Source organism: Selaginella moellendorffii, unplaced genomic scaffold (assembly GCF_000143415.4).
Source record: "Selaginella moellendorffii unplaced genomic scaffold, v1.0 SELMOscaffold_98, whole genome shotgun sequence".
NCBI lineage: Eukaryota > Viridiplantae > Streptophyta > Lycopodiopsida > Selaginellales > Selaginellaceae > Selaginella > Selaginella moellendorffii.
In genome coordinates, this window is record NW_003314359.1 from 276,149 (window position 1) to 303,192 (window position 27,044).

General features: G+C 49.1%; 9 protein-coding genes across 13 annotated transcripts; 6 read left to right on the forward strand and 3 right to left on the reverse strand.

Annotated features, from left to right (window-relative positions):
• Positions 1 to 4: 4 nt before the first annotated feature.
• On the forward strand, positions 5 to 1,374 carry LOC9636663 (pentatricopeptide repeat-containing protein At2g01510, mitochondrial). The gene is made up of 2 exons (XM_024663327.1): positions 5 to 701; positions 880 to 1,374. Exon 1 carries the CDS (start codon positions 36 to 38, stop codon positions 585 to 587), a length of 552 nt encoding a protein of 183 aa, XP_024519095.1. The 5' UTR covers positions 5 to 35; the 3' UTR covers positions 588 to 701; positions 880 to 1,374.
• A 4,804-nt stretch (positions 1,375 to 6,178) lies between these two features.
• LOC9636665 (histone acetyltransferase HAC1) lies at positions 6,179 to 12,506 on the reverse strand. The gene is made up of 18 exons (XM_002989501.2): positions 12,208 to 12,506; positions 11,939 to 12,044; positions 11,441 to 11,888; positions 10,374 to 11,383; positions 10,027 to 10,323; positions 9,688 to 9,966; positions 9,512 to 9,640; positions 9,260 to 9,460; positions 9,063 to 9,205; positions 8,707 to 9,013; positions 8,515 to 8,654; positions 8,378 to 8,456; positions 7,938 to 8,327; positions 7,656 to 7,873; positions 7,433 to 7,594; positions 7,247 to 7,375; positions 6,487 to 7,182; positions 6,179 to 6,266 (listed from the first exon to the last, which is right to left on the reverse strand). The coding sequence occupies exons 1-15, from the start codon at positions 12,336 to 12,338 to the stop codon at positions 7,477 to 7,479; spliced, it is 3,996 nt and encodes a 1,331-aa protein (XP_002989547.2). The 5' UTR covers positions 12,339 to 12,506; the 3' UTR covers positions 6,179 to 6,266; positions 6,487 to 7,182; positions 7,247 to 7,375; positions 7,433 to 7,476.
• Positions 12,507 to 12,778: 272 nt separating this feature from the next.
• LOC9636666 (probable ubiquitin-conjugating enzyme E2 23) lies at positions 12,779 to 16,064 on the forward strand. 2 transcript variants are annotated; one of them, XM_024663223.1, is made up of 8 exons: positions 12,779 to 14,453; positions 14,503 to 14,631; positions 14,686 to 14,734; positions 14,822 to 15,021; positions 15,069 to 15,138; positions 15,191 to 15,330; positions 15,387 to 15,698; positions 15,755 to 16,064. In XM_024663223.1, the coding sequence occupies exons 1-8, from the start codon at positions 12,852 to 12,854 to the stop codon at positions 16,007 to 16,009; spliced, it is 2,757 nt and encodes a 918-aa protein (XP_024518991.1). In that variant the 5' UTR covers positions 12,779 to 12,851; the 3' UTR covers positions 16,010 to 16,064. The 2 variants fall into 2 exon arrangements, with proteins under 2 accessions (XP_024518991.1, XP_024518990.1); XM_024663222.1 differs by having other exon boundaries at positions 14,686 to 15,021.
• Positions 16,065 to 16,072: 8 nt separating this feature from the next.
• LOC9636367 (magnesium-chelatase subunit ChlI) lies at positions 16,073 to 17,794 on the forward strand. The gene is made up of 3 exons (XM_024663229.1): positions 16,073 to 16,205; positions 16,352 to 16,455; positions 16,672 to 17,794. Exons 1-3 carry the CDS (start codon positions 16,136 to 16,138, stop codon positions 17,734 to 17,736), a joined length of 1,239 nt encoding a protein of 412 aa, XP_024518997.1. The 5' UTR covers positions 16,073 to 16,135; the 3' UTR covers positions 17,737 to 17,794.
• A 9-nt stretch (positions 17,795 to 17,803) lies between these two features.
• On the forward strand, positions 17,804 to 19,234 carry LOC9636368 (protein CHAPERONE-LIKE PROTEIN OF POR1, chloroplastic). The gene is made up of 3 exons (XM_002989447.3): positions 17,804 to 18,137; positions 18,219 to 18,600; positions 19,039 to 19,234. Exons 1-3 carry the CDS (start codon positions 17,826 to 17,828, stop codon positions 19,212 to 19,214), a joined length of 870 nt encoding a protein of 289 aa, XP_002989493.2. The 5' UTR covers positions 17,804 to 17,825; the 3' UTR covers positions 19,215 to 19,234.
• Positions 19,235 to 19,251: 17 nt separating this feature from the next.
• LOC112342056 lies at positions 19,252 to 20,718 on the forward strand. Of its 3 annotated transcripts, none has more exons than XM_024663227.1 (3): positions 19,252 to 19,744; positions 19,809 to 20,251; positions 20,300 to 20,718. In XM_024663227.1, the coding sequence occupies exons 1-3, from the start codon at positions 19,263 to 19,265 to the stop codon at positions 20,593 to 20,595; spliced, it is 1,221 nt and encodes a 406-aa protein (XP_024518995.1). In that variant the 5' UTR covers positions 19,252 to 19,262; the 3' UTR covers positions 20,596 to 20,718. The 3 variants fall into 3 exon arrangements, with proteins under 3 accessions (XP_024518995.1, XP_024518996.1, XP_024518994.1); XM_024663228.1 differs by having other exon boundaries at positions 19,252 to 19,614; positions 19,684 to 19,744; positions 19,809 to 20,718; XM_024663226.1 differs by having other exon boundaries at positions 19,809 to 20,718.
• A 67-nt stretch (positions 20,719 to 20,785) lies between these two features.
• Positions 20,786 to 22,066, reverse strand: LOC9636369 (homoserine O-acetyltransferase). The gene is made up of 4 exons (XM_002989502.2): positions 21,975 to 22,066; positions 21,626 to 21,927; positions 21,379 to 21,570; positions 20,786 to 21,333 (listed from the first exon to the last, which is right to left on the reverse strand). The coding sequence occupies exons 1-4, from the start codon at positions 22,054 to 22,056 to the stop codon at positions 20,809 to 20,811; spliced, it is 1,101 nt and encodes a 366-aa protein (XP_002989548.1). The 5' UTR covers positions 22,057 to 22,066; the 3' UTR covers positions 20,786 to 20,808.
• LOC112342055 (pentatricopeptide repeat-containing protein At3g16010-like) lies at positions 22,026 to 24,371 on the forward strand. Of its 2 annotated transcripts, none has more exons than XM_024663224.1 (2): positions 22,026 to 22,140; positions 22,197 to 24,371. In XM_024663224.1, exon 2 carries the CDS (start codon positions 22,202 to 22,204, stop codon positions 24,347 to 24,349), a length of 2,148 nt encoding a protein of 715 aa, XP_024518992.1. In that variant the 5' UTR covers positions 22,026 to 22,140; positions 22,197 to 22,201; the 3' UTR covers positions 24,350 to 24,371. The 2 variants fall into 2 exon arrangements, with proteins under 2 accessions (XP_024518992.1, XP_024518993.1); XM_024663225.1 differs by having other exon boundaries at positions 22,079 to 22,117.
• LOC9636667 lies at positions 24,369 to 26,204 on the reverse strand. Its single transcript, XM_024663292.1, has one exon. It carries the CDS (start codon positions 26,202 to 26,204, stop codon positions 24,369 to 24,371), a length of 1,836 nt encoding a protein of 611 aa, XP_024519060.1.
• Positions 26,205 to 27,044: the final 840 nt, after the last annotated feature.

Below are 27,044 nucleotides of genomic sequence, written 5' to 3' on the forward strand. Positions count from 1 at the left end.
GGATGCCCGCGCGGAGTAGCGTCTCCTGGAACGCGATGATCGCGGCGCTGGCGCAGATTGGCCGGTGCGGCGAGGCGCGGGCTGTCTTCGAATCGATGCCGGGGAGGGATTCCCTGTCTTGGAACGGGATAATCTCGGGCTACTCTAGCTCCAGCGATGGTCGCCGCGGCGCGATCGATGCGCTCCGGGGCATGGCGCTGGACGGATCGCGGCCGGACAGGGTCACGTTCTTGGCTGTTCTTGGCGCTTGCACAAGCTCGGGGTCGCTGGGCGAGGCGCTAGAAATATTTGGGTTGATCCGGGATCACGGCCTGGATCCGGCCCCGGAGCACTTCTCGTGCGTGGTGGACATGCTGGGGCGATCGGGGCGGCTCCGCGAGACGCAGGATCTGATTGAGCAGATGCCCGATTTGCCGAGCCAGTCGCAGTGGGCAAGCCTGCTCAGCTCGTGTACCATCCACCGCGACGTCAAGCTCGGCGAGATCGCGGCAAGGAGAGTGTCGGAGAACGCATCGGAGGCAGGCGCGGCACGGATTTCTCTGAGGAACATCTACGCGGTGGCTGCCACTTCTCTCCAATCACGGTAACATTTAGATGACAATGGAGTCTCGGCTGCCGCTTCAAGGTATTAAGCAAGCACAAGAATCCATGGACGATCAAGGAGACACGGATTGCAGATCACAGCAGCAGTAATGCACCAGGTGAGCTCCCCATTCCCATATTTGGACAAAAGAAGCTCCTGGCTCCTTTGTCACTATGGAGTTTTTAAACTTTTGCAAAAGACGTGAGTGCAACCTATAGTGGAAGTGCAGCACAAGTGGCTCATCAACTTTGTTAAAACTTTGAGTCCCCTGTTTTCTAATCACTATAATCTTGCAGGTTTGATTGCTTTCAAAGTGTTAACAATTGAAAGAGATTTTAACCAACAAGGTCCCCCAGAAAATACGAGGATGAGCATTGCCAACTCAACACGAGATTGCCAGATCGGGAGCGGATACAGCAAGCAGTGAGGAAGCCCTGGAAGGCAACAGGTTTCACGGCCATACTTACGTGATATTGGAGATCCGGATGCACAACCATGAGGGTTCAACCTCTTGCTCGCGGGGGTACATCTTGGCTTGCACTCGGTGGCCAGCATAGTTGGTGTATTCTGTCCCAGTGCCGCACCTTGTTAGTTCCTCGGGAACAGGGAACATGCCTTTTACCAGGGTGATATCCTGGTCAGTGAGTGCTCTTCAGAACAAGGCGTGGTGTGTTGCCATCTCACTTTTTCGTGTAAAATCTACAAGACAACAAGACAAAGATAATCTAGGTTATTTTTACTAGGCAGCAGTTTTTTAATTAAAGTGTGTGATATATTAAGTTCTGCTCAAATGTGAGTAATCAACCCATGCTTTTGTGCAAACAAATCAAAGAAGAATGAGCATTTAGCATAGAGGCACAGGGTGAAGGCTACAGAAATAGCAAGCATGTGATGGTAAGCTTTTGGGGATTTTATTTAATCATTCATTAATGGAGAGTAGATCCTTTTTCAAGTCCTAGGTAGCAAAGTGTCTTTTAAAATTATCAATAATTCTAGTTGAAGAAGCAGTGTGGTTTTCATAGTGCTCTGAAATAAAGAAAAATCTCAGTTACAACATTTCACATGAAGTGCAGGTTGTCATTTTATATTGAGTGAGGATTTACATGCAAGATATAAGTTTGATTTTTTTTCCTTTTCTTCCTAATATACCACAATGCATATCATTACTGCATTTACAATTAGTGCCACTTATTCATTTAATCATAGTACTTAAGGCAATGAGAATCTTGGTGATTACACCCTCAATCAATAGATGTAGGAGGAAATAACTACATGTATAATGGTGATGGCCAGCAAAAGCCTATTCTTCACTAGCTTTTGGTCAAGGAGATAACTTCAGGGGTGTGAGAAGATAATATGATTTATCAATTTTATTTTGTGATATAATGGAATAGCTTAGAGAGTTCAACTTCAAGAGCATAAACATCCTATAATGGGATATACAAAAAAATAGCAAAAATGGTATACATCCCTACTGATTCAAGTCCATTGCTTTTTGCAAACTAATACTAAGTAAAGATACTATTGTTTGAACATGTTAATCACAATAACAAAGAAGGCTTTTAACTTTTAAGGTACTATTTTCCATTGCATTACAGTTAATATGTAGACTGATGTAATAAAAGTCATTAGGGGCCATGCATGCTTACTTTGAATAGGTACTTTGTTTATCAAGTTCTTGTGTGCTTAGTAGTTTTTCTCTCTTCTTTTGTTTTCAAGTTAAGGTCAATAGCATAAAAAGAAAATGAAAAATACTCATGGAAAGGCCACCAAGCATCTTACACATGAGGTTCATCTCTTAATGTTTTTCTCTCTTTCAATAGCTTTAGCATGTTGAAAAGTCCAAACTAGGAAGATGTTGCTACTTTACCTAGTGGTAGGACAATTGACTTGCATGGGTTTAGCACATCTATTTGCTGTAGCAAGAACCCTCAGTAGTGAGAAAAGTGAGTTAAGTTTTGTACAAGTACAAATTGTCACATTTAGACTTTATGCAAGTAAGAGAATTATTGCACCACAAGTTTATGATCACAATGGTGATATCTCATTATGCAACGGTTGAGGAATTTAGACTTGGAGGATGAAAATGTGTTTTGGACCAGGCTTCCACCACCAAAAGGTGGCACACAGTGTTCACATAGAGAAAAGATTACTCATGAGAGAGAATTACAACCCACCAGGAAGCATTATTGCTAACTTTGAAATGTTTGTCTAAAATTTAAATATAAAATAAAATTTTAAGTAACTTTAAGAGTTAGTATTATAATAATTCATCAATTTTTTATATATAGATAGCGTTTTTATAATTATACATCAAGCTTAAAGTCTCCATATTTATATCTAATATTTAACTATAAATATTCTGGATATATCAAGTTTTAAACTTGCAAATTTGTAGAAATTTGATAGATTGAAGGTAATGGATATTTTATATAGTTCTGGATGTGCTACACAAGACCAAGTTCATCAATCTAACAAAGATTAAACAAACAATTTTCTTTCTTTCTGATGCCAATTGTAAATTTTTGAATTTAGACTTTTTTTTCACTCAACTTAGTATTATTCAAATCCAAGGATATTTAACCCTAAATATCCTAAGACTTGGTGGGTGGACTCTTTTTTATGGGTCATTTCCTTTTCTAAAGTTATTCTCTTTATTTTATTATATTTAGATAGAAAAAATTGTTAATTTAAAAAAATAAACAATACCATATTTCATAACTCCACCACTTTGAGAGTTGTCCATGCTTCACATAATACTTTATAATACTTTAGCTACTCTCAAACACCAATAGTACTAATACCTTATTCTTTACTATATATAAAGGAAGCAAACTTTTTATAACAAACTTGGCAAGCCTACTTTTGAGCATCTTCTTGTCTATTAGTTTAATTTAGTTGAGGCAATAATTACAAAGTAGGATTCACTCCTTCTAATTCTAATAAGTCAATTTGCTCCAAAAGGGGTGAGTCCAAAGTGTGGACACTGCTTGGCCATCACAAATCGTTGTTCTTGGTTTGTTTCTAGATCTCAACCACAAAGAAAAAACTTATCTTTATGAATCTTTGGAGGAAAATATTTTCACCCCAATTTCTTGAAAATGTGAGCTAACAAATCTTGCAGAAGGCTGTCAAAACTCTGTTGTCTAATGTAATAATGATGCTGAATAAAAACCTTTGAAAGCAAATAAAACTATAGTTTATTAATGGGATTGGGAATGAGGAAATGAAAACAATAAATAGATCTTCAAAGTATCGTGAAAAGAGAAGAGTAGCATTTCCTCCATCACAATGCATCTCAACTCAATCCAAAAGCCTGTGCTCTTGGCACGAAGTAATGGGGAGTAATATATATATATGTATGTATTAGGAAAAAATACCTATATTCTATTTCTTGAAAGGATCTATTCAAAGGATGAGACTATGGTATTTGTAGATTGAAAGGTAAGCACTGCCCCTCATCAACTTTGTTAGAAACGTTGAGCAATGTCCTCCCTTGCTTTCTCACTATAGCAGCTTTCTTCTTGCAAGTTTGATTGCTTGTAAAGTGTTGCATTTTTGTAAGCTTGATCTAAATCTAGGGGTGGAACTTTTGCTTGTTTAATTACTTGTGTTGTAAATTTTAGGACATGTATGCTACAGCCTAGAAATTTCATGAGTTCTAAGATGTACATCAGCAAGGAAGACATATTAGTGAGAAGAGGAACTCTAGATTGATTTCAAGGAGTAGGCTATAAAGATGGTTTGTTCTCTTGTTTTGGAATATAAGAGTTTGCAAAAAGAGATGCACATTTACCTAGACCTTCAAATTAACTTGTTTCTCTTGTCACGTGTCTTCCAGACCATGGCAAAAAGCACAGTAACTAAAACAAAAGAAAAAATTAAACACCATCAAGCTTGTGGGTTATTATTTGAAAAATAGATTATAGGTAATAGCAATGATTTCTTTAGAAAATATTTTAATTATTTTTAACTTTAAAAAACTTAAAGGTGGTAATAACTGAAGACTAAATATAAAATTGAAACTAAATTAATAATTTGCTGTGTGTTGTATGCAACAACACTTGGTTTGCTTAATAGTAGTGTTATTTCTATTTATTAATCTAATTAATCAAATGGAAGTTTATAATTATAAATATGTTTATAATTTTTAAACACAAGATTAATCTTATTGAATATTAACCATCAGATAGTAGAATAAACTAGAATATACTAGGAAGTGTTTAGGGAAGTTTATAAATTATAAACATGTTTATAAATTATTAAAACAAGATTAATCTAATATCCAAGAATATTATAGATATATCCATTACCACTTCACTCCCCCTACAGGTTTGCTTGAGCAAACCAAAAAATGATAGTGATAGAGAATGATTTTGATACTTATATTTTAATATAAGATCTTAAATTTCTTTTGGAAAACCAAAAACCAACTCAGCTGTATAACTGTTGACTAAGCTTGAGAATCAGGTTTTTAGTGCTATTAAAATTTTCATTTACTAATATATGTTAACACAGTTAGTACAAGACAATTAGAGAAAGTTTAAGATCATTAAACTACAGCTGGATAAATATCGTAGAATATACTTAGATATCAAGGCAAAAAACAGTTTAACTTTATAGCTTAAACTATTTACATTTAAAATAAAAAAGACTTAGAGATTTACTTCATCATCAGATGAGAAAATTCAGGCATCCTATCCTACTCATTGCATTATTCATGACTTTTCTACATAAAAACTATCTAACATCTAGAGCTGAGTGAATCCCAGGACATGGTTACACTCGCTCATCCATTTTACGAGGAAACATTTTCAAGAATCTGACACCAAAAAGGAGTAGATTAATCTAATGTGAGGTCAGCAAAAACTCAATATCTCTTTCTTGTGATTATGGCTCCTGATTGCTTGCTAGAAGTTTCAAGCAACATAACAGATGTTAATAGCACCAAGTGAGTTTTCCTGCCGTATTATCTACATGTTGGTCCAGGTCGAACGCTGTGGTGAGAAGCACGTTACTGCGGTTGCGGCACACTGCTCCCAGCACTCCCCTTATCTTGATGCTAGTCTGCTCAATCTCCACCATCTCAAATCTTCCGCAACTTCTGGCAAAGCCCTCCCCGACCACCATAACTCCATTTTCGTTTCCAATGTGGGGATTAAGCGGGAGGTACGTCCAAACGCGAGGGTTTGGCAGGCACTTGGAGTAGAGGAAGCTGAAGGACATATACGTTTGATTGCATGTAAGCGAGAAGAAGCCGCAACTCTGGACAATTGCACATGATATTCCTTCTATTCTTCTCTTTTAAAGCACATTTGAGCTTTACCTTTGCGAGTGAGATGAACATAAGTGGTAGCAGTGCAAATTGATACCTCCAGCAGAAAATTGGACCCATGGTTTTCTTTTCCTTTTTTGCATAGAACGAAGTTATGTAGCCCAACCCCTAGCAAAAAGACAATGAACTTAATCCGTCGTTTTCCCATAGCTTCGCGCTTTATACTTTCGGTCCACAAGGCATTTCTTCCTTGCAAACCCGGCATCTGGCGTCACGGCCATGCATTTCTGAGAATCGGTACACCTCTCTCAAGCAAAGCAGACATTACAAAAAATTTGATGATTATTAAGTGTGGCTAGAAAATGTGTCTTCTTCATCGTCCAAAGAGAAAGAACTAGGTCGATTCTCCTGCCAGCAAAAGAAGCCGGTTTAATCACTGGCGCTTCTCCAGATTGCTGGAGCTTGTAGCTTCAAACAGTTTTGAGAAACATGAAAAGCAAAGAGTTCCTAGTTTTGACAAAGAACGACACTCCAAAGCTCACAGAATTAAAACCAAGAACAAACCAAAAGCAAGGACGAGAAACCACAAGAAAAATGCCCACAGAGGAGGAGAAGAGAGGAAACTTACCAGCATTACGAGGCCAAGGCTTCGTCGCCGGCAGCGGCGGCGGCAGGCTGGGGGATCTTGAGACCCACCTTGGCCTCCTGCTTCTCCTTCTCCATCTCCATCTCCAGCTGCTGCATCTTCCACACCCGCGCGAGATAGAGGTAGTACTGGCACTTTTCGAAGCTGTGGCGGAGCTCCACGCATCGCCACGGCAGGTAGTAGTTCTGCTGCCGGCACTTGTTGAGCGGGATGAGCCTGTGCGCGCATTGATCCCGCCACTCGAGCGGCACCCGCGCGCGCTCCATCTCCTTGTTGCTCGCCTTCATCTTGAGCAGATACTCGTAGCTCGCCTTGGATTCGTCCACAAAGCGCTCATCTTCTTCGTGCAGCACCTCCCCCTCCTCGCCCCCCATTCGCTCCCTACTCTCTGCCCTAAAACCCCAACCAATAGAGAAGAGAGAGAGAGAGAGAGAGAGGTTTCAAACACTTCTAGCCGTCGATTCGAATGTTCTTTTTCACTATTTCTCCTTTCACGGGGAATCTCCACCGTTTGTTTGTTTTTACATGCTTCGTCCCCGCTCTGCGAAGAGAGTAAACCATGGACTTTTAAAACACTTGAAAACCACGGAACTTACTTGCCCCCTCTTCGCGGCGAAATTTTTTTTTTTCTCAGCGGAGTAGCGCCGAGAAAAAAAAACAGCATCGATCCATTTCTTCCTGTGATGAATACATGGAAGCATTGTATGAAGATCAAGAGGGTGATTGAAAAGGAGTATCTTACCTCCTGTGGCTTCTTGTGCAAAAGCCACGTCCTGCCAGCACTGGTGGTCTCATTCGCTACGAGGAACTGTGAGCCACTTACCGGTAAAAAGAATAGCTTGGCAGTGGCGTGGAGCAAAGTGTGTCTCGCCTGTGCACAGAGGCCACTCTTAAACAGTGAGACTAGAAAACGAAGCATCTCGAGTACCTAAGTGTTAGTCTGGTGTTCATCTCTGCGTTGCTTTGTCCACCTCAGCTCGTGGCACTGCTCGAGCCATCCTGCGCTCGTTGCTTTAGTAGCTCCATGAGAGCAGCCCTGCGTCGTGACTCCGCCTGCTGTTGCGAGCGTCTCCCATGCTCTTTCAAGTCCCTGGATAGATTACGCGCGTAAATAACGTCCTTCTCAGACCAAACGCGATCAAGAGACTTACTTGCAGCGAGGAACCCGGCAGTCCGACTCCTTGCACGACCGAGCATGGAGTTGCAAGAGATGCCACATCAACTTGCAGTGACGGCATCCTCCAGAGGCCCTCGTCTTACATACCGTCCCGTGTCTAAACAAGTTTTTCACCTTCCGACACTTCGGATACTGGCATTGGAAAGAACAGCACTGAGACGAGTGAATCAGGAGCTGCACAATTTTTCGGAGCTGCCAATACACAGAGAAAAGATAACTTAGACGAGAAACAACAAACAACAAGGCCAGCACAAACCTGTACAACGCGTTGTTGCCGAGCTTCTTTATTCTGTGCATTCCGTTCGGCTACTGATAGCTGGGGTTTGAGCTTATGTGGGTGCTTTGGTAGCTCCTTGTGATAGCAGGCCGCACAGAGGTCAAAATCAGCGCACGTATCGCACCGCCAGCCCTTCCCCGTTTCAATATCTTGGTTGCAGATATTGCAGGAAGTCACGAATGCTGGAGCTGTAGGATTATGTAGGTGATAAAGCACCATCATAGAAGAATGCTTGGCGCGTCTTAATGTATCGTGCTGGTAGTGGTTGCCTTGGCACAGGCTCAAGAACGCTTGTCTCGTATCAAAAAACTCACTTTCCATAATCTCATCTTTATCTTCGGTTTCTGCGGGTATATCATTGACCTCGACCTGCGTGGATAAGACAGTTCAGGGACTACTAGAGACGGGACCATACATACCGCAAATAACTCATGAGTTTCCCTGCTGTTCCACGGGTGCCTGTCCTTTTCATCCCTCTTCTGGTCGGCAACATAACACCTGAAAGCCATTGCATCACAAGATCATTCTTTGGAAAGTCGAGAAATTGTTAATCAACCTGTTGCACAGGTGGAAGTTCTTGCATTGTTTGCAAACCCAGCGACACTCCGAAGTGATAAAGAGACGGCAGTGCCGGCAAGAATGATGCATGTGGACCAAAATAAAGTCCTCCTTTAGAGGTGATATTGCTTGTCCAAGCTGTCATAAAACAAAACATGTCTAGAAATAAAGTTGGAACCAATACACTTACCTTGTGCATCAGTTGCAAGTCCTTTGAGGCATTGCTAGAGGGCTCGGATTGAGCTCCAATTCTCTTTGCAACACCTTTCTTGCTTATTCCCTTCTTGTGAAGCCTTCGTTTATCCTCCTCGTCCTGGTGAAGCTGTAGCAGAACTTCTTCTGCCGCCCCAGGCCAATAATCCCCGTCAAAATAAGGAAGTCGTGCAGCAGTTACGTGAGCCTTGCACTCGTCAGGAGAAATAAAAAAGTAATCGTAGAAGTTTGTTAACTCCACAACAATGTTCTCTTTTGTCGCTTTGCCGAGCATTGCAAGGTACCTGTAAAACATATACACTTCAAGCAAATGATGCTCATGAAGCATCTCACCATTCTCGGAGTTTATCCGACTTAGGTGTCTTTTGGATCTCCGGATGGCAATACAGTATATAGTCTTCTCCTCGAAGAGGTGGACAAGCCCAAATATAACAGCTACCGAAACCTCTTCTTTTACAATATTCCAGATATCCAATCTGCAAATACAAAACTTGTTAACCTGCATCATCAAACAATTACAAACGAAGTACCAGGATTTCGTGATAAACAAATGTTCGAAGAGCTTCACCCGTAACGGTTTTCACTTCGGGCCGAAAATACTTGACAGAGTCCAAGTAAGCAATATAAAGCCGACGATTGTTCGGTTCAGGGCATTCAGCACCAAACTCCTGTACGTACATCCCAAATAGACACACCTCGACTCCTTCAATTCTTTGAAAGAGTAATACCACCTAAGAAAGACAGGAGATTAGCCAGCACGCAAGTATATGGCGGGCGGATACCTTCGACTTGTAAAGGTATTCACTGGGATAATTGCTGTCTTTAAATATTTCCAGAAATCGCTGCTTCACCTCAAGCTTTTTGTCGACAGATGATACTACTCTCACAACTAAACCTTCAGCTCCAGGGACCTATAAGAACAAACAGTCAAAAGCAAGTAAAAAAGAAGCATGAATACCTCTTCAAAACTTTTCCCTTGTGCTTCGGCGCGGTCAGCTCTTTCCTTCCTCAAACTGCGTGCCAATCTCTGCTCTAGATGGTCACTCAGTAACGTTTTCGGCAGGTCTTTGGCACCTAAAACGGCTGTTAAGGGAAGAGGAGTTCTATCCCCACTTTCCATGTCGTTCAGCAGACAATAGGGGCAAATAAATTCCGTGTCACCACCTTCATTTCTTCTACCATTAAATAAGGCACAGATTTGATGCTGCCATACATTGCACTTGTCACATTGAACCCACTGCATAAACCATACAAGTCAGACGTTTCAAGGAAAGAGAAAAAATATAGAAGCACATACCGCCTCTTCTGTTTCTTCATCGTTTTTCTTCTTTTCCAATTTCGACTTGGGATAAAGCTGACCATCAAGGCCAACTGTATCAGCAGGGCTGGCATTGTAGCAGGGAATGCAAAAGTAGTGCCTAGTTTCGCCAGACCCTGCAGTGTAGTATACAGAGTTCCTCTTCAAACGAACTCCACAAGTTGTGCAATACAAAGGTGGCGGTTCGAAGGTAAGTCTCTCGACAGCACATACACGACAAGCACTTTCGCTGGGTTGCTGTTCCATTGCTTGATGCTTTTCAGCCTTTGCCTTACTCTGTAATGGTTCGAAAGAGTTAGAAAAGAAAACTTCAAACGGGAACGAACCTGTCCTGTCCATAACCGAATGCTGGAAAAGTGCTCCAAAATCTGCTCCTTGGAGAAAAGCTCTAGGAGAGAGATGCCAACGACTTTCGACTTCCCGGACTTGAGCGACACATTATTCGACGAATGCCCAACCTCTTCCTTGATGGCGACTAATGCCGAACTCTCCATAGACGGGCCAGCTTCCAGCATGCCATCATCTTGCCCATCAGGCAAAACGCAAGGCTTCACGTCCACTTGCTGCGCGACAATGGGACCTTTTCCTTTGCACATGCCGGCGCTCTTCACCTGAGCAGTAGTACCAGGCTCGACTTTGATCTTCTTAGGAAATGGAGGACCACAGTCACTGCCTGCTCCAACTCCACCGTAGCTCTGAATGTCGACTTCTTCCTTGACCCTCTTAGCAGCCACTTGAGTCTCTTCGGTGCAGGTCGAAGCGGTAACAACGCTCGACGAAGCAGCGGCGATCGTTGCTGCCTGCGCAGCTGCTCGTGCAAGTCGTCGAGCCGGAGCACACAATGCACACTGGAGGTTTTCGCACTGAGAATGGTGGCGGAGCAGCGCCCGAACGACTTGGCAGTGACTCGACTGGCAAGCGGTCTCCCGGCACTTGGTCGCATGCCTCAAAACCTGTTGTACGTAGTGGCATCGGGAGTTGAAATTGCACTGTCCTTCCGGAGCGGTACACTTGTTTGCATGGCGTAATAAACATAGCCAGTGCTGCTGCCTCCTCAACATCTCCTTTTTGTCGCCTGACATCCCATTAGCAGTACCGTCCCCAGGCTTCAATCCATTCTGTAACCTGTCTTGGGCAGTGGCAACCCCGTTTTGTACGCGGACCACATCAGCCTTTTTCTGGTTCTGGTTTGGAGTCTTTTTCTGCTCTTGCACTGTAGTCGCTTCTGACTGTCGCTGTTGCAACTGAGACGGCAGACCAGGTACTGGAATCATTTTCGAAGACTGGCTGCTGGGTATTTCCCCATTGAGTGACTTGTGTATTTGGAAGCCTTCACCTGGGACATGCCGCCGTCAGCAAATCTATACAAAAAGTTGAAAGATAAAGAACTTACGCTGGATCTGTCCCTGGCCGAAATAGCTGGACGACGAGTGCATTGCGTTCCCATTCAAAGAATACTGACCTCCGTTCCCAATGAAGGGACTATCTAACCTCCCATTTACAAGCGACGGGTGCATTTGAGCCGAGGTGACCATGTTGGAGCCCTGTTGCACCATTCGCACCCCGCCAGCTCCCGAGTGAGAAACCAAAGAATTCGAGGGCGCCGTCGACACGGCTAAGTTGTTCCTACGAGAGCCGGGCATTGCAAACTGCCCCGGCGCTCCGGAGAAGGACGCTGGACTGGTGGCCAGGCCGGGAGTCGGGATCATAGTAGCTGCGCCGGGCGTTGGAATCATGGTGGCCGTGTTCCTAGAGTTAGCTGCCGTGTTCCTCCCGGCAGAAATCCGCTTGGCTACCGACTGGATCCGTTTCTCCAGTGTGTTCATATCATTGTACTCCTCCTGTAGTGATGCTCTCGATCAGTCACGAACAAGAGAAAAGTGTAACCAACCTTGGACGCGGCGTCGCGATATAAACCCTCCTCGAGCCTCCTCACCATCTCGGGCAACCTTTGCTGGTACTCGGCAGTAGAGTTGTTCTTCTGGAAGAGCTTCAAGCTGGGTAGCAACAAGAGGAAGAGAGTCAAAACCAGGGAGAAAACTTACATTGATGGCGTGATGGAAGCGGAGGGAGCCTTCCATTCCATGCAACAGGCAAATGGACGCGATGATGCGAGCTAGCCTATACCCTAAAAGACAAAAGGGGATAGCGATTTCTTACACATGAGCGATCACGAGCCTGCGGTCGGGCACATCGTCGCCCTCGGCGTGCCAGGACGCGCGATTGCGGCTGGAGCTGGCAATGTGCTGATGCCCCGGGGGCTGGCCCTGCGTCTGGTGCTGCATATTCATAGCTCAGCTACTGGGGCATTGAGCGATCGAGCAGCGGCGCATTGAGGTGGAGCGAATCGACTAGCACCGCCTACTCCTGCTGCTGCTGCCGGAATCCCATGGCGCGCTCCTCCACAGACCCTAAGAACAGAGCGCCATAGGCACCAGATCTTCCTGCCCATGAGCCCCAAAAACCCTAACAGCACGATTTTATTTAGGTCTGTAGGCTTAACAACAAGGATATTCCCCCTGCACGTTGGGGATATACCTGTGTCCGAGCAGCGGTATTGGAAGCGAATAAAATGGGAAGGAGGAACCTTCACACAAATCGAAATCGAAGCTTCGCATTGTAAGCATGGAATCCAGCAAAGCTTTGGTCGATGGAAATGGTGATGTCACCTCCTTTGCTCCGGCACTTGTTTGAATGGAATATGGAGAGTTTTTATTTGTGGAGGATCCCTTAAACCCTAGCGGGGGTTAGGGCGGTGTGCAAGCGATCTGGTACGTCCGGGGCACGGATTCTTCCGCGCGATCATGGAAGAGGACGAGCAGCAGCAGCAGGGGCAGCAGCAAGACGATCGCTTCTTCGAGCGCGACGTCGTGGGGAGCATTGCCAATCCGGATAGGGTCGGGATTATCGACGAGATCGGGGGCGCTCCCTCCACTTCCGGCTCCGAGGACGACGAGGAATGCGGGCAGGACGTGGAGGAGGGCGCCGCGATCATCGTGTGGAATGATGGGGAGGAGGAGACGGTCGATCTGTCGGAGGTCCGGCTCGTCGACCGCGTTCTGGATCGCGGCGAATTGGTGGCGCTTGCCGGCGATCCGCTGGACCAGTTTGGGGTCGTCCAGAGCGTGGAGCTCCTGGCGGATTTGCGGCTCCGGAATGGAGAGGTGATGAAGAGCGTGAGCAGCAGCAAGCTCCGGCAAGTGTGCCCGTTCATGCAAGGCGACTACGTTGTTCGCGGGAACTGGATCGGCCGAGTGGATGAAGTGGAGGAGAACGTCACCGTGCTCTTCGAGGACGGAGCAAAGTGTAAGGTTTTCCGAGCGGACAACTATACTCTCGTGCCGGCTGAAGCAGCGGAGTGGTCTTGCGACTACTACGTCGGGATGAGAGTTCGTCCGGCCAAGAATGTGGTTTTCAAGACCGCGAGATGGTTGAGGGGGGGCTGGAAGTCGAGCCGAGACGAAGGGACGGTATGCCGGGTGGATGTTGCCGCGTTGCTTGTTTACTGGATGGGAGTCGGGGTCGGGCCAGTGACTCCGACACCGGCGGACTACCAGGACGTCAAGGACGTGATCCATTTGCCGCATTTCTCACACTCGAGAGAGCACTGGCGCATCGGGGACCATACGCTGCCGCCGAAGGACGTTACTGTTGGAGGAGAAGTGGCTCCGAAAGAGAGCAACGACGGCCGAGAGGTTTCTTCCACAGCAGTCTCAACTTCGTCAGACGCAGTCAGCTCAAATCCGGAGCCTTCGCTGGCCGAGGAAGCTTTGCACGAGAGCTCTCCGCTACAACGAAAGCGCTCCCTCTCGAGACGCTGCACGGTTCGAAGGAAAGCCAAGAGAAAGCTGGTGCCTTTGGAGATCCCAGTTCGCGTGACTCGGACGGAGCGTCTGGTGGATGTGCTGTGGCAAGATGGATCGAAGAGTGCTAGGATCCCGGCCACGTCCTTGGTTCCAGTTTTATACCTCAACGACAGCGATTTTTGGCCCGAGACATACGTGATCGAGAGGGGAGCGGAGGCCGAGATGGATGATGATAAAGGCTATAGGAGAGTAGGCATAGTTAAAACGATCGACGCTACACAACGGACAGCCAGAGTCAAGTGGTTCAAGAGAGTGACGTCTCCCGACGAGGCTTGCGAGTTTGAGGCGGAGGAAACCGTCGGCGTATACGACATTTTGGAGCACGTAGATTATCGATACAACATAGGCGACATAGTCATCCGGCTTACTCCGCAGGTTCCCAAGGCCGACGACTCGACTGAAAAAGTGGAGCAGCCGCAAGCACCAGACGATGAAGGGAAGCATGCTAACGATCCTACAGACTTGTCCTGGGTGGGATCAATCGTGGGGCTCGAGGACGGATACATAATGGTGGAATGGGGAAGCGGGGACGTGACAAAGGTTAGTTGGCTGTTGTCATGTTATTGCTGATGAGTTGCTTGCTTTGTAGGTCGGTCCCCATGGCATTTTTGTCGTGGATAGAAATGAGAGCGGCGACGATGAGTCTAGTTCCGACGACGACGACGACGATGCTGATAGCTGGGAAACCGTGGACTCCAATAGCTTAAGTGACTTTGAGGTACTATTGTTGATATTGGCTGCCACTGCAATAGCTTGCTTTGTGTTGTTTCAGTCGACTCCCGTACCAGCAGAGCAACCTGTGACTCGGGAGGAAACTCAAGGTGGTCTTTTGACTTTTGTCCTTTCATCTATGTCAAGGCTTATTTCTACAATCATGGGACTTCGAGCTAAGAAGGTGGTAGCTGTAGGTGAACAAGAAGACATTGAGGAGCCAGACGAGCTGGTCTGTGAGATGCTCCTTGTACGAAAGTCTCCTGCCGATCGGCACTTCGACCAGAACACGAATGACCATTCAACCGAGTGCTCTGTAAGACCTCTAACAGAGTTCAAGTCTTTTGACATGGTCAAGGATGCTTCGGATCACCACTTCGCGGATGTAAAGAACGAGGTATGTAAATGGCTTTTTGGTTATTTTCCTTACGTGGTTTCTTTCAGGTTCCGAATCAACGCAAGTGGCTTAAGAGGGTGAACCAAGAGTGGGACATTCTGCAAAAGGACCTTCCCGGTATGGTGCCGTGATCTCACTGGATTTTCAGCTATGTTCTTTGTTGGCGCAGACACGATTTTTGTGCTAATGTACGAAGACCGTATGGACCTGTTGAGAGCAGCCATAGTTGGAGCAACAGGAACACCATACCACGATGGATTCTTTGTGTTCGATCTTTATTTACCTCCGGACTATCCAAATGTCCCTCCGGTGAGTAGCTTTTCCACTGCCTGTCGTGGAGTTTTTTGACTGACTTGAACTTGCAGATGGTCCATTATCATTCGGGCGGATTGAGGATGAATCCCAATCTCTACGAAAACGGCAAAGTGTGTCTCAGTCTCCTCAATACCTGGAGCGGCAGGGGAAGCGAGCTCTGGAATCCAGGAACGTCTAACATATTGCAAGTGCTAGTTTCAATCCAGGGACTGGTGCTCAACGCCAAGCCTTACTTCAACGAAGCAGGCTACGACAACCAGACTGGAACAGGAGAAGGGGAGAAGAACTCGATCGCTTACAACGAGAACACCTTCTTATTGTCCTGCAAGACGATCCTATATCTCCTGCGCAATCCTCCAATGGTACGTAGAGTCGTATACTTTCTTTCTTTCCTTGCTCTTGAACCGTTCCTTCTCAGCATTTCGAGGAGCTCTTGAAGAGCCATTTCCGGTACCGGGGTTTCAAGTTCCTGTCGCTGTGCAGGGCCTACCTCGGAGGTCTTCCAGTCGGAAGAAATCCAGCCGATAGCAGCGAAGGAAGCCCAGAGAAACAAGAGGAGAGCTCGGCTGGTTTTCAGCTCATACTCCGCAAGCTCGTCCCCAAGCTGGCCGCGGCGTTTGTGAAGATCGGAGCCACAGAGTGTAGAGAATTCGAGGAGCCACCATCGTCATGACGAGACGAAGAGATTTTTCTTTCCTCAGATAAAATACCATACTTAAATTCTTTTAGAGGGAAGCGTGATTAATTAGCGCAAGGAAATGCCGCAAAGATTCCATATCCACACTGCGGGAGTGGGGCAATGGCGATGGCCGCCGCGGCTTCCTGCGCCTTCAAGCTTCCCTGTTCTTCGTCTAGAGAGCTCTCCTCAGGTACTGTGAGCGGCATTGTGGGATTTGGCATGACCTAATTCGATCGAGCGTAGCTCCCATTGCTGATTTCTTTCTTGTGGAGCTGCATTGCTGGCTCTCGGGCGCTCTTGGCCGGGATTATGACCTCGTGTGGCTGTTTGTGCCAGGATTCTTGCAGCGCGACACATTGCAGCTCCAGCGGCGGCCAAAACCGAGGAGAATCGCGGCCGTGTGTGTGAGAAATGTGGCAGTACAAACAGCGGCCGATCAGGTATGTGAGAGCTTCCTCTTCGCATTCATCGTCTCGTCTTCTTCCGTAATTTCTTCGCTCTTTTACTCGTAGTATCGTTGTTCGTTCTTCGCTCCTTTCTACCTCCCCTCATTCCAATTCTTCTCATGGAATGAGATGTCTTCGTTCTTCTTCTGGTAATTCGTGCTCCTTCCTTTCTTCTCGTTGTTTTCTTACGATCTTATCGTGGACTGGCAGGCCAAGAAGGCGGCATTTTCGAAAGAGAGCCAGCGGCCAGTGTTCCCCTTCACAGCCATCGTGGGGCAGGAGGAGATGAAGCTGTGCCTCATCCTCAACGTCATCGACCCCAAGATTGGCGGCGTCATGATCATGGGCGACCGGGGCACTGGTAAATCCACCACCGTGCGCTCGCTCGTGGACCTCCTGCCCGAGATCACGGTCGTGGCCGGCGACCCTTTCAACTCGGACCCTGACGACCCCGAGCTCATGTCCGAGGAGGTCCGGCTCAAAGTCCAGCAAGACCAGCCCCTCCCATCCGCGCTCGTCAAGATCAACATGGTGGATCTCCCGCTCGGCGCCACCGAAGACCGCGTGTGCGGCACGATCGACATCGAGAAGGCGCTGACAGAGGGCGTGAAAGCCTTCGAGCCGGGGCTGCTGGCCAAGGCCAACCGCGGCATCCTCTACGTGGACGAGGTGAACCTCCTGGACGACCACCTGGTGGACGTGCTCCTCGACTCGGCAGCATCCGGGTGGAACACCGTTGAGCGCGAGGGCATCTCGATCTCCCACCCGGCGCGCTTCATCCTCATCGGCTCGGGCAATCCGGAGGAAGGCGAGCTCCGGCCCCAGCTGCTGGATCGATTCGGCATGCACGCGCAGGTCACCACCGTCAAGGACGCGGAGCTCCGGGTGAAGATCGTGGAGGAGCGCGGGGCCTTCGACCAGGACCCCGGCGAGTTCCGGGAGAAGTACCTCGGCCCCCAGTCGGAGCTCCAGCGCCAGATCACCGAGGCCCGGGTCCGGCTGCCCGGCGTGAAGATCGAGCACGAGCTGCGAGTGAAGATCTCGCGGGTGTGCGCGGAGCTGGACGTGGATGGGCTGCGCGGGGATATCGTCACGAACAGGGCCGCCAAGGCGCTGGCGGCGCTCCAGGGCCGCGACGAGGTGTCGCCCAAGGACATCCTCACCGTGATCCCGAATTGCCTCCGCCACCGGCTGAGGAAGGATCCGCTCGAGTCGATCGATTCGGGGCTGCTGGTGGTGGAGAAGTTTAGCGAGGTTTTTGGCTATGCCGTGTAAGTAGTATCAAATTTAAATTTTAGAATATACCTGTGGGTGGGGGATATTCTTCCCCGTATTTTAGGGTTCTTGGATTGATTGAGTGATTTATGCGCATGGCGACGACGCATTCGTGGGCAGTGTCGTCGAGATTCTGCCTGGGGCGCGGCAGGGGCGCGGGATTGGATCGCGCGGCTGCGGGCGCCGCGTCGTGTAGGATCAGGAGCGAGGGGTTTGCGGCGAAATGCAGGCGATGCGTGAGGGTAATGGCGGCGGCGGAGGAGCCCGCGCGGCCGGAGATGTCGTTTGAAAGCGCGCTGGAGCTGCTCGGGGTCAGGGAGGGCGCCTCGTTCGACGAGATTCTCCAGGCCAAGAAGGCGCTCATGGAAAAGAGCAGTGGAGATCAAGAGCGTGCTCTCCAGGTAGATTAGAAATCTCTCACTCAATCTCTTCCTTGGAAAACTGTGGTGCTGATTCTTTCTTAGATCATTTGATTGAATCAGGTGGAAGCGGCCTACGACACACTGCTCATGCGGCGATTGATGAAGCGACGGGCCGGCGAAGTGGCCGACAGTACCGTGCTGTATGCTGACGTGAGAAAGAGGAGTTCATCATCCTCGGCTTCCAAGAGTGGAGGAATTCCTGGAGTAAACTGGCTCAAGGGAGCTCTCGCCAACATCCGAGTGACCATCGAAGCCCCAACCAGCAATCTTCTCGCTACTCAAACAGCAGTCTATGGTGGCCTTGTTGCATGGACTTACTTCAGTGGAATGGACAGTTCCTCGTCCTTTGGAGGGGGAGTAGCGGCAGATTCCACAGGAGTCACTCTGGCAATTGGTTTTGGAGCGTCTCTTTACTTCCTTCGTCAGCAGAACCTCAAGCTAGGTGCGCAGATTCTTCTTTCTTCGTTCTTCAGTTTAGCATCGTTTAGAATCCATTTCTTGTCCTGGCAGAGTTTCTCTATTGGTTTTTCTGTGACCTTGCTTCCATTGCAGATCTTTCCATTATTCTTGATCATGAGCTTCGTTCTTAAGTTTAGCAGCGTAAGTTGTCGTTTTTCTTCCAGTCCTGGCAGAGTCTCTCCTTTGGTTTTCCTGCGAGCTTGCTTCCATTGCAGACCTTTTCACTGTTCTTTATCACGAGCTTGATTCAGCTCGTTCTCAAGTTTAGCAGCATAAGCTTTCGCTCTTCTGTGGTTTTCTTCCGGTCCTGGCAGAGTTTATCTGTTGGTTTTCCTGTGAGCATCCAAAATCGCTTTGTTTTTGCTTCCATTGCAGATCTTTTCATTGTTCTTGATCATGATTTTGCTGTTGTTTTTACCAGGGAAGGCAGCAGCGATCACTACAGCAGGCCTGGTTGCCGGCGCCCTGGTGGGAAATGTGCTAGAATCGTGGCTTCGAGTGGACATTGTCCCAGTGGCGGGGATAAGTTCTCCCGCAGTGATGGTGAGCGAGTGTGTTCTTCTCTCGTTATGGCTCGTGTCGTTATATTTGCGATGAAATTACCACTAATTACCGTACACTAGGGATAGTTTTAGGGTTTATGAGATGCCCGACGAGGAGGTCCTGGCCACGCCCCACATTCCAGCTCTGGATTTCCGCGGCTTCGACCACGACGAGCTCTTGCTCCTCGCCAAGGGCTACCGCGAGGATCCGTTCCATCTGCTGGTGCCACGGATCGATCGCAGCCTCTTCAACGAGAGCGCCAGCTCCAAGATGCAAACGTTTCAGTCGATGTGCGATGACGACTCCTCGGAGGACCGCGGCGGCGGGGGTGGCGGCGAGGATATTTCGGAGGTGTGTGTGATGAACAAGAGCGAGGCGTCGTGGCGGGAGAGCAGGGATCGGCGGCCGCTGGACGAGGCGGAGGCGCTGAGTGAGCACATCCTGGAGATGCAAGGTACTTGGATTTCGCCCTCTAGGCAGGAGAAGCTTGTGGCGGCTAAAGGGTTTCCCGAGGGCTGGACAGTGATTGTGCGGCTGCGGTGGAGAGAGGAGCGATGCTATCTGGAGTTTCGAGACTACAAGAGGTAACGCTTGGAAGCAGCTCCATTGAGGATTCGTTTGATTTTTAGTTCTTGCGCTTTCTCTCAGCCCAGATGGAAGGTCGTGGCCTTCGTTCAAGGCGGCGGCCAGCTATCTCATCTCCAACCTGGATAACATAGATCTTGCTGGGATTCTCGACAGCACTGGGAAAGCAGAGGATACAGTGGAAAGAGAGACGGCATCAGAACAAAATGGCGAGGCCGGCGAGTTCGTTGACATCGAGAGTGGCACGGAAGAAGAAATGGAGCTGATTGACAACAACAAGAAGAGAAAACGCACGCCTATCAAGCAAAAGAAGCTTGACGACATTCCCGAAACGCAAGAAACATTCCATGTAGAGAACGGGGACGCCGAGAAGACGCAACAGGAGGACGATACCCCTAAGGTGGCGGAGCAAAACGAGCAGGCTGCGCGAAACTCCATTGACTGTCAGGCCCAGCAAAACTGCGGCAGGCTTGACACGGCCGGCAACCACGAGCAAGTCCATCACGGTGAGATCTCTTTAACTCCACAAGCAAACGATCGATTCGTTTGTGAAGGTTGCGGGAAGATCTTTGGCTCGAAGAGCCAATACTGGGGGCACCAAAGTGTCCATGCGAAGAAGCGAAGGCGCAGAGAAGCTATCCCGGAAGAGAAGCAAGAGGAGGCACAGACCTTCTCGTCTCTTGTTGGATGGCTGGACGAAGGCTGCCAAGAATGCAAGATATCGGTGCTGGGGAACGAGCTAAGTATTTGCAGCTGGTGCGAGAAAGAATACCACTTAAGCTGTGTGGGAAGGAGCGCTGGCGAGACTTTACCTCCGCACTGGACGTGCCCGGCCTGTATACTTCTCTAACCGACGGTCGTCTTGTGGGTAAGCTGCGTCATTGCTACTCGCTGATTCAGTTTTTGAGCAGGACAGACAGGAGAGCTGTGTTGTAGCTCCTTGACTTGAATGAAATCAAAGACAATTTTTTCATTCGCGGATTTGTTTTGTAAGTTTTGCTCAACTTCATCTTGATGGAGTTCCTAGCAGATTATTCTTCTCCGCTTGGATTGAACTATATAATCAGGAGTTCAGGAGTTCTTTCACTGCATCGTCGATGAACTTAGCGTCAACCGGGTTGAGGCCGGAGCCAGCCAAGTGACCCCACACTCCAGGTATGATTCTAAGCTTTGCATTTGGCATGAAGCTGGTCTCGTACTCTTCGTCTTCAGGAGGGAAGTACAAATCCTTTTCAGCCGGCATCACAATCGCTTTCGCTTGTATTGAAGCAAGTGCTCGTTCCAAGCTTCCATCGAATCCCGGGGTGAGTCCGACGTTCCCGTTTTTCCAAGTCCACAACATTGCTAACAAGTTGTTTGGATCTCTGTCGTCCAGGAAGAAGCCTTCCCAGTATCCAACCAAGAAATCTTCCAGGCTTGAAAACCCCAGCTCTCGCCAAGTCTCGTTCCAGTAGAAAGCTTGCGAGAATCCCCAACCAGCATAGACTCGGGCGGCAGCTCTGAGGCCTTTCGTGGGAAGTTGATTATACCAGCCGCTCTGGAATGCATCATCAGACGCCAGTGCTGCCTTGACGCCTTCCAGGAATACCTGTGCTCATTCATCCAAGGTAATGTTCCAGTTATTATAGCTTACTTGGTTGTGAGGACTTGTTCTAGCGGATCCGCAGAATGGTAGAATCCTTTCGACCATTTTCGGATAGCTGACAGCCCATTGAAATGTTTGGCCAGCTCCCATTGACCATCCCAGTACCAGCTTGAGCGTTTGGATGCCGAACTCCTCGGTTACGAGTTTATGCTGGGCACGGACGTTGTCTTGCACTCTCACCTACATACACGGACGACAGGACAGGTACTGTGTTGCTTTGTGAGGAGCTTCTTACGTTGGGGAATCTGGCTTTGTCATAGGGTGGCGCAGAGTTGCTTGGAGAAGTCGAGAGCCCATTCCCAAGCATGTTTGGAACGATGATGAAGTATTTGGAGGGGTCAAGTCCCATGCCGGAACCGATGAGCCATTCGTTGTCCCAGTGCCTACCTGAGAACCAAGTCGGGTAAACGATGGCATTGTCTCCTTGTGCGTTAAGAGATCCATAAGTTTTGTAGGCGAGCTTTGCGTCTCTCAGCGTAGCCCCTTCGCATAGCGAGAAATCGCCCAGACTGAAAAGCTTGTAAGATTTCCTGCCGGCTGCAAGGAAATTTGGTAAGACTAAGCGCTTTCTTTTCTGAACTTACCGATTGAACTTGCCGTGGAGAAGCGAGCACGGATCTTGGAAATCGGCTTTGGAATGCAATTTCGCAGGAGCGGCATCAACATGTTTCTTGGGACGAGGTCTACGAAGAACACTGTAAGACTGGACTGGAGTGAGCTTTCTCCGGTACAAAGTCTCCTTACACAAAGGTACGAATTTTCGATGTTTAATTTTTCTTCTTTTGTCATTGAACTGTTTGACATAGGGCTTATGCGGCTACTGAGGTACAGGCTCTTGAGAAAGTATCATGTTCTATCAAGCAGCCGAACGAGCAAAGCTGTGGGTTGTGGGCATCTTTTAAATCGGCCGTGCTCGTCAGCTCCAGGTGCTGATACTGCTCCGAATGACAAGGCAGATTTTTTCGATTGTGAAGACAGGATCAATGCAGCTCTCGACGAGAAATATGGTTTGGATCAGCAGGGTGTCTTTGAAAGGATCCGGCTTTCCTCCGGTTCGATGGCACTGGGTGATGGAAAGACCTTTGGCGAAGAGGGAAGGGTATGCTCTTGGGACGGGGAAGATAACATCTTGGCAGCTATCGAGGAGAGATACAACAGAAAAGAAGAACCAGAAGGGAAGCAAAAGTTTGAGTTCCTGAGCGTTTTGCAGAACCAGCACTATAGCGATGAAGAAGAAAAGGAGGAAGAAAAAGATGGTTTTGATTCGGAGCTGAGTGATGACGACTCCTCAGCACTGGTTGAGTACGTGAGGAAAGATAGAGTTGGAGCTACGGACTTTTGGAAACCTTCCAAGTGCTTCCTCGACTGGTCCAAGCTGCGAAGAACAATCGTAGAGGAGTGTGTAGAGGCCGTTGAGAAGCGAACAGCAGCCACAGATTTGAAGGTTGTGCTGGAAAGATGGGATGGGATGGTGGGGAATGCGTTGGTCGCCATTGTCCTGCGGCGGTTGAAGGACTCGGATTCAGCTTTCGCCTTCTTCAAGTTCGCTGGCCAGCAGTACAACTTCACTCACGACGCCATCACGTATGAAGCTCTGATCAAGTTCCTGGTGAGAGTTGCCAAGGACTACAGGCGAGGTTTGTTGATCTACAAGTACGTGGAGCGTGCTCGAGTCCAGCCGAACGAAGGGATGATGGAGCTCTTAGTGGAAGCAGCAATCGAAGGTGGTGAGATCGACCAGGCGCTCCAGTTCGCTGAGGCGACGTGGAAAACGCTTGGAAGGCTGACGCCGGAGGTTTGCCGGAGAGTCATTGTGGGCCTCTTCAAAGCCGGGAGGATGGAGGAGGCCGTGGAGTTTTTGGAAACGCAAATGGAGTTCTACGGTTGTGAGAAAGATCTCACACACTACAATGCTGTTCTCTGCGGACTTTCCAAGGCCGGGAGGATGGAGGAAACGGTGGAGCTGTTTGAGAAGATGGAAGCTCGGAATGGTATCAGCTACGTGATCATGGTGGAAGGCTTTGCTCAGCAGGACGATCTCGACGAATGCCTTAAGTTTGCCTCGCGCATGTCGGTTGAAGGCTATCCATGGACTGCTGCGACGTATGCGTCTGTCATCGGTTTGTATGGCAAGAGGGGCCGGGTTGACGAAGCTTTCCGGAGCTACAAGAGGATGGTCGCACAGCGCTGTCGCACCGATGCCAGAGTTTTCAACACCACACTCGCGGCGTTGAGCACCAGCTTGGATGAGCCGGTGAGGCTTGAGCAGTGTCACGACGTTGCAGAGAAAATGGTCTGGAATGGACACACCCCGGACGCTCTCGAGTTGTTCCGGCTGGTGGCGAAGCTCTGGGACTCCGGGAAGAAGCAGCAAATAAGGGATTTCTTTGGACAGATGGAGAGAAGCAGCAAGGATCTGGATGAAAGCCAGTGTTTCCGGTTTGTGGCCAGGCTGTGCGAGGATCACAGGGTCGTCATCGCCATGAAGTTCTACCGGGTGATGATCGAGAAGAAGATGATGCTGGACGGGAAAACTTTCGGCATCCTCTTCTCGGAGCTCTGCCGGACTGGCAAGGCCGACGAGGCCTACATGCTGTTCGCGAAGCTGGACGAGAAGAACGCCGTTCGCTACGACGGAGAGACTCACAGGCTGGTCTTCGACGAGCTCTGCCGAGCAAAGAGGGCCTTCCAAGCTTTCAGAATCTACGCGTCCATGGTGAAGCAGTCCCTTCCCACTGACGACACGATGCTCGCTAGCCTTCTCTCGGGATTGCTGGAGGAAGGCTCGCATCACAAGCTCGCCTTGGCGGTCTACAATGCGATGCTCCGGCGGGGATTCACTCCCGGCGAGGACAGCTCCCGGCTGCTCGTCCAGATGCTCTCCAAAGCAGGCGACTTGGAGAGCGCTGAGAGGGTGGCGGCTGATAGCATCGAGAAGAGCTTCTTCGTCCCAGCATAATGGAAAGCTTCTCGCCACCTTAGCCAACGTCTTTGACTCCAACGTACCACACGGCCGAGGCTACCATAGTAGCAACCATGTGGCATATCTGCGTACTATGGCTTGGCTCCAGCCTCGACGTTCTGGCGAGCGTGGCAAACCAAGTAGCGCTCCCGGCAAGCATCACCTCCGCCGCGATCTTGCTCCACCTCGGCATTTCCATGTACGCATAGACGGGTCCAAAGGCGGAGCACAGGATGGTGATGCAAACGCACAGCGCCACCCGGATCCAAGGAAACGCGCTCGCTGTGGTCACCACCTTGTTACCGGATTCCTTAACCAAGGTGTCACCTTGATACGCGTACCCGAGCTCCTCGACCGCGGCATGCTCCTGAAGCTCGGAGCAAAACAATGGCTGGCGCATGAGCGTGAGAGCTGCTTCGATGCTCTGGACGTCGTGATCGGCTCTCGAGAGGATGTTTGATACCAGCGAGAGGTATGGCGAGCTCGGCGTGCTTGATATCTTGTGATCTCTAGCGATGGCGAGCCTGGTGTGATGAACCTCGGCGAAGATCCCAATCAGCCTGCCTTTGAGCCTCTCCCGGACGCTCACGAGCGTCCGCAAGGAGAGACCGGTGCTCACCACGGTGGCCAGCCACAGCATTCCATGGCCAACGAGTCCTCTCGGCGCAAGCTTCTCCACCTTGAGCGCGCCATAGAGCCAGCCTCCCACCACGAGCAAGAGCTCGACAATGTTGAATGCTATGCTCAAGCAAGCCATGCGAGCCCGCTTCGACGTCTCCCACGAGATGATCTTGTCAGTCGCGATCGAGGCTACGTTGGCTCCGTGGGCAGTCACAACGTAGCTCACGCCATCGAATCCTAGCAGAGATAGCAACGCATCGTCGCCGGCAATGCCCTCGGCTCCAAGCTTGGCCATGACCATCCTGGGAGCGAACAGCCACACCGCAAGCCCCCGCCCGGACGCCGCCCCCATGAGCCCCACTGCGACGCACACCATGCTGTGAACGATGCAATACATCCACACCGCGGATCCTACCAAGGCCACTCGAGTCGCCGTGTTGTCTCCTACGTACTTCGCGATTGTCACGTATGGCATCACCACCCCGTCGAGCTGATACGACGTGATGTAGCGCCCCATTCCCGGATCTTGTTGCGCGTCGCTGCTGGACTCGTTCATGGACACCGAGCGCGTTGGTCTCCGCAAGATCTCGTTGCAGATGAGCGTGGTGACACCATTGGTATCAAACTGGATGTTGTTGGCATCGCAGCTAGCAGTGTATTCCAGGAGCGCCTGGATGGTTTCACCGGGCAGCGGCGAGTACATGCCATCTGTGTCTGCGTACCTGACAGGGGAGTACTCTGGGCATCTGGGCGAGCTTGTCCAAAGCACTGCAGCGCCATGATCGTCATCCCCATGCTTTTGTCTGCCAACGAGAAGAATCAGCCATCGCTGGCGAGCGAGAACCTCTGCCAAGGTAGACACTTTCACGCACAAGGCCTGCAACTGGGCTGGCGTCCTCCAGCTTAGAAGAAGCACGTCTATCCTGGTTTTGCCGCCATTGTATCCGGGAGCGAACACGTACCAGTTGCCACTCTGTATGGCAGAGGCGGCGGCGGAAGCACGCTGGAGAATTGCGAGTGATGCGATGGTGGACGTGATCGGGTTGCTGGGCCTCTGGGCATTGCTCGCCCTGACACCGATGCCCACGGCTCCCCAGAATGCCACAATCTGCGACGACCACGCTGCTGTTGACGACGTTGCCACATTCTGTGCCCGGGCAACCGGGACGATGGCTGCTAGCGACGCTAGAATTGGAGTTAGGAACCTTGGGAATCCTGTGATGGGATCCATACAGGTATGCATCTCGAGAGGTTCTCGAGATAGACTGATAAAACACCGCACACAATGGAAAGTCAACTCGTTCCGTAATTCGCAGAGGCTGCTCCTTTGTTTTCCTCAGTCCACGAAGGAGAAATTCAACTCCAAGACTTAAGCGTGGAGTCAAAGTTTTGATCGGTGGTTGTTCATCGACAAGCAAAAGCTTTTCTTGTTTCAGACTCTCAGACTAACGCTTGTTGGTTGAATTTGAATGTCTGGCTATAGTATACAATACTGGCTGATCGTCAGATTCTTGGTTCACTTCCCGTCTTGGCTCCTTGGCATTGCCTTCATGTGCAGGCTGAAACACCAGCAGGATCCATTGCTGGCTGCCCAGTACATGGACACCTTCGACTATCTGGGCTTATACATTGCCATGGCCATGATATACATCTTCTCATGAGCCAGGCAGATGGTTTCGCAGGTGTTCCACATTTTCTTCCCCTTCTGGAACCGATTCAGGTGGCCGGTCTATGTGTACCTCTTGTGGCCCAAGGAAGAGATGGATGCGTTCGAGCAGCAGCTGAGCTCGCTCATATCTTAAAGCCAGAGAGTCCACTTCCCTTTGTCCGTGGGAGCTGTGTGGGAGGTGTTCTCAGAAGCTAATGAGGAACTGGAGACATACAAGTTTGGATCAAGTTTTGGATGCATTATTGGGAAAAAAACGGCTGTTGCTTCCGAAAGCTTGAAGCCCAAAAGATCTACTAGAGCGTTTCTTGCCAAAGCCCAGAAGGATGTAATTGATAGCAGAATCTAGAGGGCTGCCAACCATCTTATGCTTGGTGCCCCATGATCGATTGATTGCTTGCAGCC